General features: G+C 34.5%; 1 protein-coding gene and 1 long non-coding RNA gene across 3 annotated transcripts; one reads left to right on the top strand and one right to left on the bottom strand.

The window, feature by feature from the left end:
- Positions 1–205: 205 nt before the first annotated feature.
- On the bottom strand, positions 206–15329 carry LOC135841930 (katanin-interacting protein-like). 2 transcript variants are annotated; one of them, XM_065359151.1, is made up of 14 exons: positions 14464–15327; positions 13371–14242; positions 13073–13293; positions 12792–12989; positions 12430–12567; positions 12209–12352; positions 9834–10099; positions 9553–9721; positions 9273–9462; positions 9026–9181; positions 8783–8922; positions 8602–8703; positions 683–819; positions 206–594 (listed from the first exon to the last, which is right to left on the bottom strand). In XM_065359151.1, exons 1-14 carry the CDS (start codon positions 14505–14507, stop codon positions 438–440), a joined length of 2934 nt encoding a protein of 977 aa, XP_065215223.1. In that variant the 5' UTR covers positions 14508–15327; the 3' UTR covers positions 206–437. The 2 variants fall into 2 exon arrangements, with proteins under 2 accessions (XP_065215223.1, XP_065215224.1); XM_065359152.1 differs by lacking the exon at positions 9026–9181 and having other exon boundaries at positions 14464–15329.
- LOC135841932 (uncharacterized) lies at positions 9991–12515 on the top strand. The gene is made up of 2 exons (XR_010558025.1): positions 9991–10119; positions 12196–12515. It is a non-coding gene; the product is annotated as an uncharacterized LOC135841932 (long non-coding RNA).
- Positions 15330–15537: the final 208 nt, after the last annotated feature.

Below are 15537 nucleotides of genomic sequence, written 5' to 3'. Positions count from 1 at the left end.
GTTTTTCAATGAAAACGCATTCGAAGTGTAAGTACGTTTTCGAATGATACGCGCCCGTTCTGTTAGTCGAGAAAATCTGTATAAAAAACACAATATGGCCGCCGATGTTAAAATTTTTCTCCCCAATAACAGCGATTTTGGTCGATACATTGAAGAGTAGGTAGATGAAAAAAAATATACGCCAGATTAAAAATCGATATCGAGATAAGACTTTCAATTCTCTATTTATTGTTCATCACCGTTATCGTTATCAAGTAATATATTACTACGTATTAATTAAATTACAAAAAAATCACAGCTATCAGTATTTTGCTGGGGTAGGTATTTAAAAAAATTGAGCATTTTGATTGAATTAATCGAATCGATGATTTGTAAATTTCAGCGCGATCGTAGTCGAATTATCGGTTTAATAACCGGAGATCGAGTACCGCTCGTTTCTATTGTAAAAGTATTTTGTGCAAGTAATGGTTACTGTTGTTGGTGTTGCTCAGGGATGTAAACGGTCGTTGCGATTGGTCAGCTGTTAGCTTTCCCTGGTGAGAACTTATTCGTTCGTTGATGACATCTTGTTCGTAATTTTTGAAGTCGCTGATTCTGCATCAAAATATGTATAACGGTAAGCTGCGGCGTATGAAAAAAAAAGGAACGCTCTACTCGAGTAATATACTTTCATAATACCTACCTAGTAATTCCGTCGTTGGAATTGAAAACGGCGCTCGTTTCTACGTTGAATATAATGGTTTTCGACGAAGTTTTTTGATCCGAAGGATTCGATTTATCCATTATTCCGTTATATACTAATAAATCATCGACCAGTATCTGAAACATCGATGATTATCATCGTTATATATTAATCGGTGGTTAAATGAATAGAAAAATAGGTATTGAGAGATTTCTCTTTTTTAAGGTTGTGCCGAATAAGCAAACAGGGGAGCCTTTTCACCCCGTGGTGCCCTCGAAACCGATAAAATGAAGCTAGTGTAATGAACAGAAACCTTCTCAATATGAAAATTCCTGTTCTCCTTTGAGGAGCCCCTTTTATTCTCGCGTCGCGAGCTCCGAATCATTGGCCCAGATGGACCATAACGTTGTTTCTCGCACTGCGAGCTTTTAAATAAAGTTCAATGATCTTTTGTCGCTCAGCGACTTCGTTTCTCGCTCAACGACTAACGTTGTTTCTTGCTTGGCGAATAATCCTCACTCCACCTAAAAGATCTCTTTATAAAAAGCTCAAGCAACTGACTATTTTATCAGAACCATCTTATAATTTTAAGAGCTTTGTCAACTGGTGTTGAATTAAATAAAAGTTCGAAACATTTTATCTAAAGCTTATTTAATTCATCACAAATTGGCGCCCGGACAAAAGTTGAGCTTTCCGCGAGCTTTTTTTTACATTTTTTAAATTCAATTGTTGAACTTTCGTGTTTTCGTAATTCTTTTTCCAATTAATTTGATTTTGCTGATCAATTTTTTTTTTAAAATTGGTTATTGTTGTTCCAGTACTTCAAGGTAAGTATGAACGAATATGAACAATTTTTTATTGCTTGCTTCCTTGCACTTGGCATTAACTCACTTGGACAATTAAAATTGGAGCTAGCTAACATAGCAAAAACTTACACAAGTTTTACTAATATTATTCAAAATCTGACTGTTTCTTTCATGTCAAAACCCATTTCTGCTCCTTTTTACTTGAATTTTAAACCATACCAATTCCGAGCATCACTTCAACCTCCCCCAACATATTTTGGACAAACATTCAACTATGAAAATTTCAAAGGTTTTTCTCCAGGATATTTTTCTAGAACATAAAATCCTTTCAAAAAACGTAATTATTTTCAAAATCCTTTCCCCATATATCAAAATTCTAACATGAAACCCTAATTTATTAATACCTACTGATATTAATAAACCTAAAATTTCTTGAAACATTTTTTGCGATTTCTGTAAACACCAATTCATTAATGACAACAATGCCAAAATAAATAAATTAAAAAAAAAAAAAGAAACTTCTTCAAAAACAGAATCGCCAATAATTATTAAACCCACCCATACACTGTACCAGTGTACCTACTCTTAAAATTCTATTCAAAAAAACAAAATTCATAAGTAATCGTAAATATTCTGATTAAATATTTTGTTAATGATGAAATTGAAAATAATCATATTGAACCTTTGGGAATATCAAAATACCCCCCTTTTTTAATAAATAATATTCAAATCAATGTAAATTTTAGAAATAAAAAAGTGGTCTGCAATTTATTGACAATAGGGATGATATTTCTTTAATTTCTAGAAAAACTTTACAAAATCTTGAAAACTTCGATGGAATCAAATTTTGAAAGTATCCAACCAATGATACTGAACTATAAAAATGTTCAACAAAAATTAAAATTACTTTTTTTCAACAAAAAAAAAAAAAAAAGAATAAAAATAGTTAAATATAAAATGAAAATAATGAAATTTACAACAACAATGCATGTAGCCCAAAATTTAATTCTCGGAATCATTTTTTAAAATTAAAAATGCAGCAATTTTGAACTTTGATTAAAATAAAATCCAAATAAATATATTATGTCTATGGATAAAAATTGGCTTTCTTTAATTAATGCTGAAACACATTGTACCCTTTTACACATACCAAACTTATTACAACTGACAGATTAATAATAGGTACCTGCAAAACATAACTATACTTTTGAACTCAATAATCCATAACACTACTCAACAAACCATTCATAAAAATAAAAATATTGGTTCTTTCTCTTCAAAATTTTTTGCTTTTTAATCTAATAACAAATCTAAACTAAATAAAAACACAACTTCATAATTTATTTTACTCAGAACATTATAAAATTCAAATTTCCATTCATTCAACTTCTGAACAAAAAAAAAAAAATCTCATTAAGTATATGAAAATTTATCCAGAATTTTTCAAAACTTACTATCTGTCTGACAGATCTATCAAAAGGAAATCCGAAGAAAAAATGATAAAATTAAATGGAAAATTGGACATGCAAAATGCATTTAAATATCTCAAAATGCTCTGATGAATGAATGAACCAGTTTTAGCCATTTATAAAGAATAACAAGATACCTACTATTCACATTGTTGAAACAGAATTTTCCAAATTCAGCCATAGATGGTGAAATTTCTCAAAAAAAATTTGAAATATGTAGATGATGGAAAAATTCAACCAGTCACATTTTTTAGCAGAAAACTTCAGCCAAGACAGAAAATGATAAAAAGTTATGCACCTACAATTTAGAATTAACAGCTTTAATGGAAACCATGAAATAGCCAAATTCAAGAATGGCTTGTATGATTTTTAAACTTTCAGAATTTGATTTTTGATTGAAACTTTATTCAAATGAAAAAAAAAATGAAAAGAAAGAAAGACTTTTGCAACAAATTAATTTACACATTGAAGAGTAAATTGAATAAAAACCCAAAAAGTGATCAATCAAAATTCAAGAAAATTAGCAGAAGATATCTACATTTTAAATCAAGATTGAATCCTTCAACTCAAAAATCCAAAAAAAATAACCTCATCACCATTACATCTCACTTTGTTGAAAAAAAAAACAATTCCAGCATACTATGACAAAGCTATAGAAAGTGAACACTTTGGAATAAGAAAAACCCTTGAAAAATTACGAAATTCTACTGGAGTACTTTAAATAAAGATGAAGGAAAGTACATCAAATCCTGCCTTGATTGCCAAATTAGAAAAAAGAAAACCAACTAGGTTTACTTAAACCCATTGAGCTCACAGAATGTGAACTTTATCACACATTGTGATTGATTTTGTTGGCCCACTGCTGTTTAGTGAAGGAATACTTTCATTTTAGTGGGTATATGCAAAGCAACAAAATTAGTCTTTGCATAACCAACAAGATCAGTAAATGCTACAAATGTCATTGAATTATCTATGACCTTATTTGTCTTTTGGTTGCCAAACTAAAATCGCATGTGAAAATGGAAAAGACTTCAATAATGAAAAATTCAAAGCATTTTGCCATGATATTGGAATAAAATTAGTGTTCAGCAGTTTTCACAGCAGTCCCTCACAAGGAGCTTATCAGAAAATGAATCATTGATTATGCAAGACATTATACTATTATGTAAATGATGAAGAAGAAGAAAAAAGAAATGACTTATGAAGACCAGTCAAATCTATAACATTCACCTACAATTTGAAACCAGTTTCAAATTTTTGTAAAATTTCTCCATATTTCCTAGTGTATGGCATACCCTGCCTACCCATTGACAACCAGCTGTCTAAACACTGAGTCAATGAAAGGAAGATTGGAAGAACTAATGGAGGTCTCCAAAATTCATCTAGATGAACCAAAATTGAATTTAAAACATCAAGCAATTGATAAAATACTATGATAAAAATCATGAAGAAATTGAACAGAATTAAGAGAAAATGTTCATGCTTGGAGACCAGCAAAATATATTGATAAAAATGAAAAAAAAAAATAAATAAATGAAATAAAAAAAATAAAAAATGAAAATAAGTAAAAAGAGAAAAAAATAGAAGAAAATAAATATTTGAAAACTTGAAAAATGAGAGTAGAATGAATGAATTTCTTTTTTTTACTGCAGTAAATCAAACTAATATACCCCTCTACCCTATGAAATTTTTGTGTGGCCAGCAAAAATAATTCATTAAAACTGAAACATAGGAAATAGGGCCATATTACAAGTACCTATAACAAATTATAACTATGATAAAAATGCTCCGCAATTTTCTCTTTCTAACATACTAATGTTCAACTGCTGTCTGTCTCTCTTTGTCTATCTCTCTCTCCAGCATTGACATTGAACACATGCTATTAATAGCTGCTTTGATGAACCTAATAACCAAACGAACTTATAACTGTAGCATCATTTCGTTTTATATAGATTATTCTAAATTAATTTATCCAAGAATCAAATGCAAATTAATTGTCACATTTACATGCATCATAAAATAATCCTCATTATTTTTTTTTATGGTGATTATGACAGTTGGGATTTACAAATAAAAATAACCTAGTAATTTTTCAAGATATTGAAGCTCAAATTTTTTCATTAGGATACCTAACAAACCCCACTATTATCAAGTAATCGTTTCTAATGAAAATGTTTTAGGTACCTACCTACTCAAAAATTTACTTCTTATATGTAAGGTGCACCGGGGCAAGTCAGAATGATTTTTCGCAATTTCAACTTTGACCAGCTGTTACTTCCCTTCTAATGAACCAATATGGATCAAATTTATTATGTAGGTTCCCATAAGGGTTCTTAACCTATGGTAAAAATTTGAGCGCGATTGACACAGTAGCTTTCGCTCAGTGGAATAAAATATAAACTGTCCTGACTTACCCCAATTGGGGGAAGTCAGAACAGGCTAAACTTTGCAGAGGCGTAGATCACAAACCGAGCGTCCTAGAAAAATTGCACAAAAACAAAATTGTAGAGAATTTAATTCTCTTTGAGATCACTCTCATCAGATTTTCACTAGGACGCACGGTTCGTCCGCTATATGCGAAAAACTAAGAAATAGAAAGTCTGTATTTTAGACCAAATTCAAAATAAGTTCAAAACAACAACAAAATACAATTGAACCAAAGACATCTAAAATGAAACTGAATCGCAAAAATTTTCATGCCGTGATGAAGTAGGGGTAGTACCCTCAAGTCACCTTTAGTGGCACTTCGCCAGATATAAACCTCTAGGCGCTGGAGCAAGTTTTCTAACTTACCCCGAATTCCAACTTCCCCCGGTACACCTTACCTGATTAGTAGGGCTAGGATTTTTAAGCGCTATCAAACACGTTTTAAGCGCTATAAAAAAGCAAGAAAAATGTAAGAAAAAAGCAAAAACAAGCGCTATCAAATCCTATCATGTTACGTATCAAAATGAAGGTTGTTTCAAACCGAGCAAGATACCTCCTTTAAATATGTGTGCAACTTGAACCAAAATGAACTAAAAGATGAAGAGGAGAAAAAAAAGGAGAAAAACTGAAACTAAAAATTTAATAAAAAATAAAATAAAATAAAAATTGAAAAATGGAAACTGAATCTGTTATTTTTCAGTTTTTCCTCCCTTGTTTTTTTGAACTCATCTTTTTTTAACAACTATTTTTTTTTCAAAAATGTGCAAAAAGTTGATAAATTTTTGTATTTTTAGAACTAATTTCTTCATTTTACCAATTTTTACCAAAAAAAAGCGCTAACGACGAAAAAAATCCCCAAAAAAGCAAAATTTCCGCCTTTTTTGCCCAAAATAAGCATTTTAAAGCATTTACACCCAAAAAAAGCAAAAAAAAAGCACTATCAACTTTTACCATTCGCCTCAGAATGGAATGAAACGCAAAGAAAATATATTTATGCCGTATAGGGTGTTGCTACAAAAAAAAAGCATTATCATAAAAATCCTAGCCCTACTGATTAGGTACCCCACTTCTCCAATGAATTCTTTTCAAATAAAAAGTGACTTGAAATAAACATAGGTACAGTGTATGATCCATATTTGGCTACCCCCTCCTCACTTTTTATTTGTAATTTAGTCAACTATGTAAATTTTTTGCTTTGATTTTTTCTTACTAACAATTTTTTCCTTTATTTTCCTTCGATTTCTTCATTTTCTTTTTAAAATTGTTTTAAAAATAATTCTCTTTTAGCACTGTATTTTGCATTCCTAAGTATTTTAGATTCATTTTTGCACCTATGATATAGATTTGGATTTGCAAGCAATTATTAATAAATTTTGTTTTTTATTTTTTCAATTTTTTCAACTTTCAGCAATACTTTTTTTCCCTCTTACTTTTCCTGAAAAATAAAAATAGCACAAAAAAAAATGCTGCAAATATGCTTAAAATTTTCTAGTGTATCTCCCGAAAAAACATGATAAATATTTTTTATAAAAAAAATAAATAATGCCTAATAATGAAAAATAACCAAATATTCATTTTTTAAAATGTGAGAAGGTAACCAATACTGCCTTCCTCGTATATTACATATCTAAATTCTATCAAATTTTTTCTCATTTCCAAAATCTCTTTTTCCTCTTAAAATTTAAATTTTTGCTCAGACATTTCAAATTTAAAATACCTACCTACTCAATTTGTAATGAACAGAAAATTAAATTCTAGGCTAAAACAAAACTGATTCCATTTTGTAGATCTATTTTTCCATATTATAACTCATATTCTCTAGTTATTCTTCTTCTTTTTTCCCCACAACAATCTTTTTCTTGCTCCACAATATTTGCAGAAGAAATTTTTTTTTTTTGCATGTATATTTGTCTCTTCATTTTTAATATCTTTTCTTTATTTTCAAGAATAGCTTATATGTACACAATGAAACTGACCACTGAAGATATGATGAACCCATCAACTTAAAATTGACATAATCCAGACTCCAGATATACACTCAACCATTTTCAAGTATCATTTTGTTCATTTAAAATTCATATATTCTTGAAAATCTAAATCTATTTTTCTTTCAGAATGGTATTCCCACCTTGGTTAGATGGTCTGTAATGACTAATGAGTTACATCAAGCATCAAATGTTCTTTCAAAAAAAAATGTTGAACTTCTAACTGCTTCAAGTGAAAGCTAATGTTTACCTCAACCCACTTCCTAATACTGGTATCAATGTACATTACCCATGAGGTGATAAATTTCTTCAAAAACCCATAAATATGAGCAGAAGAATTCAAAGCTGAATTATTTTAAAAATAGAAAAAAAAAAGTAGTTCATAAATGCTGCAATGTATTTTATTTTTATTGAATGAATAATTATTCTAGTCATTAGTTTAAATATTTTATTCTCCTGTATTTCTCCTACTCATCAAATTATGACGCACCAGTAGAAATAGACTATAAATTCCAAAATATTCTAGATTTTGTATAATTGTTGTTTTCAAAAAAAAAAAAAAAAAAAAATCCAATTACACATTACCTTTGAATTTTATTCCATATACATTTTATGACTTTAAGAATTTAATCGTGTAAGAATGTTTTTACCCTTAGAACTTTTTTTTGTACTTTTATGTGTACCTAATTTTAATTTCAGTTGATTGAGCTTAGAAAGTGAGGTCACTTTCTTGAAAGGAAAGGGTCAATTTGTAATGAACAGAAACCTTCTCAATATGAAAATTCCTGTTCTCCTTTGAGGAGCCCCTTTTATTCTCGCGTCGCGAGCTCCGAATCATTGGCCCAGATGGACCATAACGTTGTTTCTCGCACTGCGAGCTTTTAAATAAAGTTCAATGATCTTTTGTCGCTCAGCGACTTCGTTTCTCGCTCAACGACTAACGTTGTTTCTTGCTTGGCGAATAATCCTCACTCCACCTAAAAGATCTCTTTATAAAAAGCTCAAGCAACTGACTATTTTATCAGAACCATCTTATAATTTTAAGAGCTTTGTCAACTGGTGTTGAATTAAATAAAAGTTCGAAACATTTTATCTAAAGCTTATTTAATTCATCACACTAGTTACACGCGTATTTATAATTTTACGCTTTTGCGAGGGAAATACACGTACGAGTATAGCGGATAGAAGTAAGAAATGTTTTAAATTTTAAAAATGTATACGAAATAACTTACGCCAAATTCTTTTACTCCTCTGCTCGGCGTTTTACTGTAATTCCACAGTCTAATCATAGCGATGGAAATCGGTTCATCGAAAATCAAGTATATTCTATTCAGCTGCAAGTACTCGTAATTAATTACACAAACAGTAAACAAAAGGTTGCGGCGAATGCCGGATTCGATTCATCTTACGTACTTCAGAAGGCAGAATTGGCGCTAGCCACATATGAGAGCCGTCCATGGTATCGTAAACGCCGTCTACGAGTTTATCCGCCGTACGAACGTCGTTGTTTATTTCATTCAAGATGTTTATGTCCGGCGGATGCGCGCTCACGTCTGTACGTACATATAATCATTTCGGAAATTTCGTTATTTTACCGGGCGATTTCGTTTTACCTTTTTGCGAAAGTGTAGGTATGGTACGAGTAGGGGTACTTACTGTTACTGTTCAACATAATTAGGCGCCCTTGTATGTCGTACATTTGAATACCATTCAAACCGACGTAGTACTGGTCACCCCACGTGGACAACACCGCTAGTTGGTATACGAATCCCCGAGGCGCAGTCGGGTGTTCGTAAGATGATACTTCCACTCCTGCGCATACGTGAAACACTTTCGTTTAATTTCTCGGCAATTTATTAGTACGAAGGGCTCTAGCAGGAGATAAGGTTTGGCGTACACTTACTTCTGGGCGATAGTAACGAAAGCGCCGAGTATAAATTATCGTTTATGGACGCACTTTTGAACTCTAAAGGTTTCAAAAGAGGTATTCGTTGTCCAAAATCGTAATGACAGTATCCCGGCGCTCTTCTCACTTCGATGAATTGCCGATCGCTCAGCTCTTTACCGTCGACAGACAAAGATATCAGCTTCACCTGCGTAAAAGTTGGCGTACGGATTTTAGAAATTAGGCGAACCAAAATCATTACCAAGTGCGAGAGTGCGAGCTTCACAATCACACTAACCCCGTAGTACGATGATTCCGGCGACGCGTTGTAATTCCAAATCGTTAACGCCGACAAATGTACCGGAGTTGAAAATTTTAAAGTTATTATAACGGGTAACTCGTCGAATTCAATCAGCCACATTTCTTTCTCATCGACGGTGAGATTATTCTTACTCGTATTCAGTAATCTGAAGTTTATTTTCAATCGGACCGAGTTGTTAGTTCGTATTTCATTTTTTACGCATATAGGTAGATCTGCGCATTTGAGCTACGAGTATACCTACGTAAAAACATACTTACCTTTTGATACTGTCATTTTGTATATTACACTCGATTTCAGCTATGTCTACCATTACGCCAGTTTGCCCGATTACTTCCAGACCGGTTAAGCCGATAAACGGACTATTTTTATCCCAAACGTTTAATATGTTAATCGATAGCGAATTTTCACATAGCGCCGAACTGGTGCTGTTTGCTGTTTTGTGTTCTGTTTCCAAAATGGCTTGTTTCTCCAGTCCTTTGTTGTCTATTTTTTGAGCGTGAGTCAAAGGTCTGAAGTCTTGCATCTGAAAAATTTCAACGGCGGGTTTGTAGCGACCATTAATTTGTCTAAATTACCTGCTTCGTTTCCAATGTGCCTGAAGTTACCTTGCAAGATAATCTTCGCCTTGGTAAATCGGCAGGCGAAGTTACACTGTGCAAGTATACAGGAAAGTTACAGGAATCGTATTTTGAGCACACCACAGTACCAGACCATCAACTGACACATACCCAATAACCTTTGGACAACTTTTCTTGTACAGGAGGGGAGAGGGGGGAGTTTTAAGTGGAAAAATTTCCGATTTCCATGATAAAACTTTTTTTATACCAATACAAAGAGGGGTGCGGCCAAGGTGACGATGCTAGGTTGTGATATACCCTGAGACGAACTTAACGTGCAATTTTCAGTATTTTTGTATGGGTAGGAGGGGAGAGGGGGTGCACTATGGGCCAGGAGACCACCTAAAACGCGCGTAATTCAATATTTTATCCCAGTAGTCATTGATCCTTATGTTTTTGAGGTCGTAGAATCCGAATTTGGCAAAAAAAAATGTAGAGGGCCGGGGGGTGAGGTGTTAGAGGGGGGAAAAATGAAAAATTTGTGCATATCAACGTGCGATACATCGATATGTATGTTTTTGAGGTCGCAGAATCCGAATCTGATGACATTTTTTTCGTTTAGTGGGGGGGGGGGGGTGAGGCGTTGGAGGGGGAGAAATGAAAAATTTGAGCATATCAACGTTCGATACATGGATATGTATGTTTTTGAGGTCGTAGAATCCGAATTTGGTAATATTTTTTTGGTGGGGTGGAGGGGTGAGGCGTTAGAGGGGAGAGAAATGAAAATTGCTTTTTCCAAAATTAATTTTTCAAAGTGACCGTTTTTTACATGATGTTGATTTTCGTGTTTCTATGAAAATTATCGAATACCGTCGAGTTCCGCGTACTTTTTGACTTGGACAGGTTCAGTAGTATGTGCTGAATAGGAATGCATGATTTTTGGTTCCCCCGAGGTGCCCCTAGGTTTTTTATGATATTTTTAGTTTTCAAAAATACATAATTTTGATGAAAATCGCTCCAAACTCACACACGTGAATTTTTCTCTTCCCGCCAAATACATGCTTCATCTCCCCTACACCCCCCCCACCCAAAAAAATCAAATTCGGATTCTACGACCTCAAAAACATAAGGATCAATGACTACTGGGATAAAATATTGAATTACGCGCGTTTTAGGTGGTCTCCTGGCCCATAGTGCACCCCCTCTCCCCTCCTACCCATACAAAAATACTGAAAATTGCACGTTAAGTTCGTCTCAGGGTATATCACAACCTAGCATCGTCACCTTGGCCGCACCCCTCTTTGTATTGGTATAAAAAAATTTTATCATCCAAATTGGCTATTTTTCCACTTAAAACTCCCCCCTCTCCCCTCCTACGCATAGAAAAACTCTGAAAATTGCACGGTAAGTTCGTCTCAGGGTATATCACAACCTAGCATCGTCACCTTGGCCGCACCCCTCTTTGTATTGGTATAAAAAAAATTTTATCATCAAAATCGATAATTTTTCCACTTAAAACTCCCCCCTCTCCCCTCCTATGCATAGAAAAATTCTGAAAATTGCAGGGTAGGTTAGTCTTAGCATATACTACAACCCACCATCACCACCTTGAGTGCACCCCTCTTTGTATTGGTCAAAAACAATTTTTATCCTCGAAATTGGCTATTTTTCCATTTAAAACTCCCCCCCCCTCACCTCCTATGCATAGAAAAACTCTGAAAATTGCACGGTAAGTTCGTCTCAGGGTATATCACAACCTAGCATCGTCACCTTGGCCGCACCCCTCTTTGTATTGGTATAAAAAAAATTTTATCCTCGAAATCGGCTATTATTCCACTTAAAACTCCCCCCTCTCCCCTCCTGTACAAGAAAAGTTGTTCAAAGGTTATTGGGTATGTGTCAGTTGATGGTCTGGTACTGTGGTGTGCTCAAAATACGATTCCTGTAACTTTCCTGTATACTTGCACAGTGTAACTTCGCCTGCCGATTTACCAAGGCGAAGATTATCTTGCAAGGTAACTTCAGGCACATTCGTTTCCACCCTGGTGACTTTTTCTTTCAGGTGATCTACTTACATTTAAAGCCGATGTTAGCGGTCTACCGGAGTATTTTTGTGCGTTGATGCCTTCCACGATCGATGTTGTTATTATGGCTTCGAAAGAGTCGTCGTTTTCGCTCATTTTTTCAAGTATTTCTTCATCCAGTGTGTACAAAATAGTCTGCGCAAATTATAATTCAAAATGTAATTTTATTAGATAGTATACAACTTTTTTTTCAGTAAAAAACTAAAACTTACGTCACCAAACGAATTCAGCGACCCGAGTATTTCTCCGCTGGCTCTGGCTATTTCACCGCAAAAAATACACGTATTGTCTAACTTTATACGAATGTTTTTAACACCTCTGTACGAGTGAATTCTCGACTTGTTGTAATTCTAAAAGTAGAAACAAGAAAGCAGAATGAATGAATGAAATAGGTACCTATAAGTAAATGTAGTTACCTACCAGCCCTGCAATACCGTACGTATCTACGTTGTGTAAGCCATATTATATAGAGCTCAATACAGTCGAGGAACTGTCCATCTACTCGTAGTATAAGTCGGGGATTGGTACCATACTTGATACTTATCGATGTAGTGTGATTATCGTTCAAACTTACCCAAATTCTTATCATGGCGATGGTTTCTACGGTGTAAAATTTAATATAAATATAATGATGTGCGCCAGGAGTAAACGGTGTCAACCACAGATGCATATCGTCGTGCGTTCTGTTCACGTTATTCAACAAATTCGTGACAATTCTCGGATCCTTGTGGTATTCCGGTAATACATTAATATCGGCGGGGTCTGCGGTTATCTTAAATCAAAAAATTAATTTCGCTTCTTATAGTAGGTAGGTATCTATTTAAGCAGGAAAGAAAATCTTATAGCTATACCTACCTCTTTTACTTTGATTTGTTTGCCTTGCGAATTGAATAATTCTATTCCGTTCAAACCAACGTAATGTTTATCACCCCATGTTGCGGTAATGTCAAATGTAAGATGAAGACCGCTAGGTAACTCGGGAATAATGCATTCGTCCGGTACAGAATCGGCTGAAGCAGCGGACGCCGGTACTACTTGACTGACTGCGTCTTTCTGTTTAGTCGTATTTTCACTATCTGAAATGGTAATAAGTTTTTCAATACGTGTTGGGTACCTAATGTATACTTAGATTCGAAGCATCTGAAAAACAAACTTTTGCCGATGCGTCCTTTATGCTTCTTATTGAATATTTTCAACGAAGTCCACGATTCTTCCAACGTTTTGTTCGAGTAATTAAACTGCGAAGAATATTTCGTATCTTTTGTACTGTTTTTACCATCGAAGGTTTGATGATGATTATGGCGATTAGCGGCAAAACTCGATTGCAAATTCGTTTCGGATGCCAGTTGGGAAACGTTTATCAGCGGTTTGTCGTTATCCACGTAAATTAGAGAATTATTTCGAGACGTCGCTCTTCTTCCGTACTTGGCGGAACTTTTCCTGGATACAGGTTCTTCGGATTTGATCGAACATTTCTCTAAAACACTCAGCAAATCTGCGTCCTGTTCCGGCGTCGTCGCGGCGTCCTTCGAGTCGACAATCATGGTGCCAGTCGACGAGTCCGAATTCGCCTGCTGACGACTTTCATCGGCCGCAACCACGCCGGATACTATACTCGAAGATCTGGACGTGAAATGCGTCTGCGAACGTCTACCGTACTTGGCGGAATTTCGCCTAGCCGCGTTGGAAAGCTCATCGAGCTCGAGCGAACCGCATGCCGGCAAATTATTGGCTAAAATTTCCGCGGACGCGTCTTCGTTTTGTATAAACGGCCTGAACTGGCTGGATGCTCGTCGTCCGAATTTGGCCGACGGATCGCGTTTACTTGTCACGACGTCGTCGTTGTCATCGTCCTCGTTAGCCGACAGTAAATTGATCGGATGCGACTGCGAGTCGTCGTCGTATACCTTTTCGTCGTTCAAATGAAGCAAAATTGGCAAGTTTGGTCGTATTTGGTGATTCGAGGTAGATTTTTTCCACGTACTTTGCGTAGATTTTGTCCCGACGGATTCGTTTTCAATCGGGCTGAAAGAAATACGCGTGCACTTCAATAGGTACAGGTATAGGTATAAAAAACATAGCTTACGGGCTCTTTGTCGTTTGTGCGTGTCCAATATTTCATGATTTCTGTACCAGGATACGTAGGTATGTGAAAAACGAACCAAGTACGTACACCGCAAATTGCAGCGTCAGCCAAAAGCACCTTAAGATCTGCGAAATATAGGAATACAAAAATATCTACGTACTTGCTCGTGATGGGTGTCTCGTGCCAATCAGGTACGGTATTCATTTTTCATGAAAAAATATAAAATGTTGATCGCACACGTCACACTCATAGTTTATTTTGATCGTTTTATTATCGTACGCGAGAGCCGAACAAATAATTTATAGGTTCTGAATTATTGCTTAACGGGCATTAGGTACTACTCGTATAGCGGTATACCATAGATATTTCAGTTTTTTGAAACTGATACAATCCACGAGGTTGAATACGAGTACATTGGTAGATACGCGAACTACACCTAGGTACCTAGGTACGAGTATATTAGAAGTAACCTGTGCGCAGTACAGATTCTAAATCGTTCTCCCATGATTCGCCTGTGTACATAAGCGAGTAATAAATGTGGTAAAAAACATTTCCAACGGCCAACGCTAATCATTTTTGTTTAATTTTAGGTTTCCTTAGAAACCACTCGAATGCAAATGTCAAATGTGTGTGAGTTATTGGTAGAATACCTACGTAAAGCGATACAAGAACAACGTAGTATTTGGTAGGTAAGGTATATAAGATTGGTTCATCACCATTTTATACCTATACCACCTATACCTGGTGCTCGTATTTTAAATAAAACGTCCGTATGGATGATTCTATCTCACCTCACAATCTCATTTATCTCGCTATCAAGTATCAGTCATTTAATTATTATTCTACTCGATGATGCAGTTGCTATTGTGTAGAGTACAGGTAGCAATGTTTCTAGTTTTTAGTTTTCAATTTTCGAAAGAAAATGGTTGGACTTTGCACCTACCAGGCGTTAAGGCGTTTTTTTTTTTTTTTAAATATATATAATATATTCTATTTTGTTTAGAACAGACTTTGCCTCCTATGCAACGTTGTCCTTTTTTTTTTTTTTTTTTTTTTTTTTTGTAGATATGATTTTCAAAACAAAGAGTGTTAGGCTAACAATACCAAAAATATTATCATTATTTCTGTAAAGAACTTTCAACTGTTAAGTGTCCGAAAAAAAAAAAATTTTAAATCAAAAAACAAGTAAACTGTATCTCCGATCATTTTTGTGCAGTTTTTATTATTATTATTT

Source organism: Planococcus citri, chromosome 3 (assembly GCF_950023065.1).
Source record: "Planococcus citri chromosome 3, ihPlaCitr1.1, whole genome shotgun sequence".
In the NCBI taxonomy this organism is placed as follows: domain Eukaryota; kingdom Metazoa; phylum Arthropoda; class Insecta; order Hemiptera; family Pseudococcidae; genus Planococcus; species Planococcus citri.
Note: the sequence above shows the minus strand (reverse complement) of the source record. Positions and strands in the feature narration are given on the sequence as shown.

Bases quoted from the DNA above. Each gene is read 5' to 3' on its own strand.
- LOC135841930 (XM_065359151.1), bottom strand. From the start codon at position 14,507: ATGAATACCGTACCTGATTGGCACGAGACACCCATCACGAGCAA. The intron at 14,243-14,463 runs GTACGTAGATAT...TATTTCTTTCAG, and splicing joins GAGACACCCATCACGAGCAA to CCCGATTGAAAACGAATCCG. The intron at 12,353-12,429 runs GTAAGTTTTAGT...TAATTTGCGCAG, and splicing joins CGCTGAATTCGTTTGGTGAC to ACTATTTTGTACACACTGGA.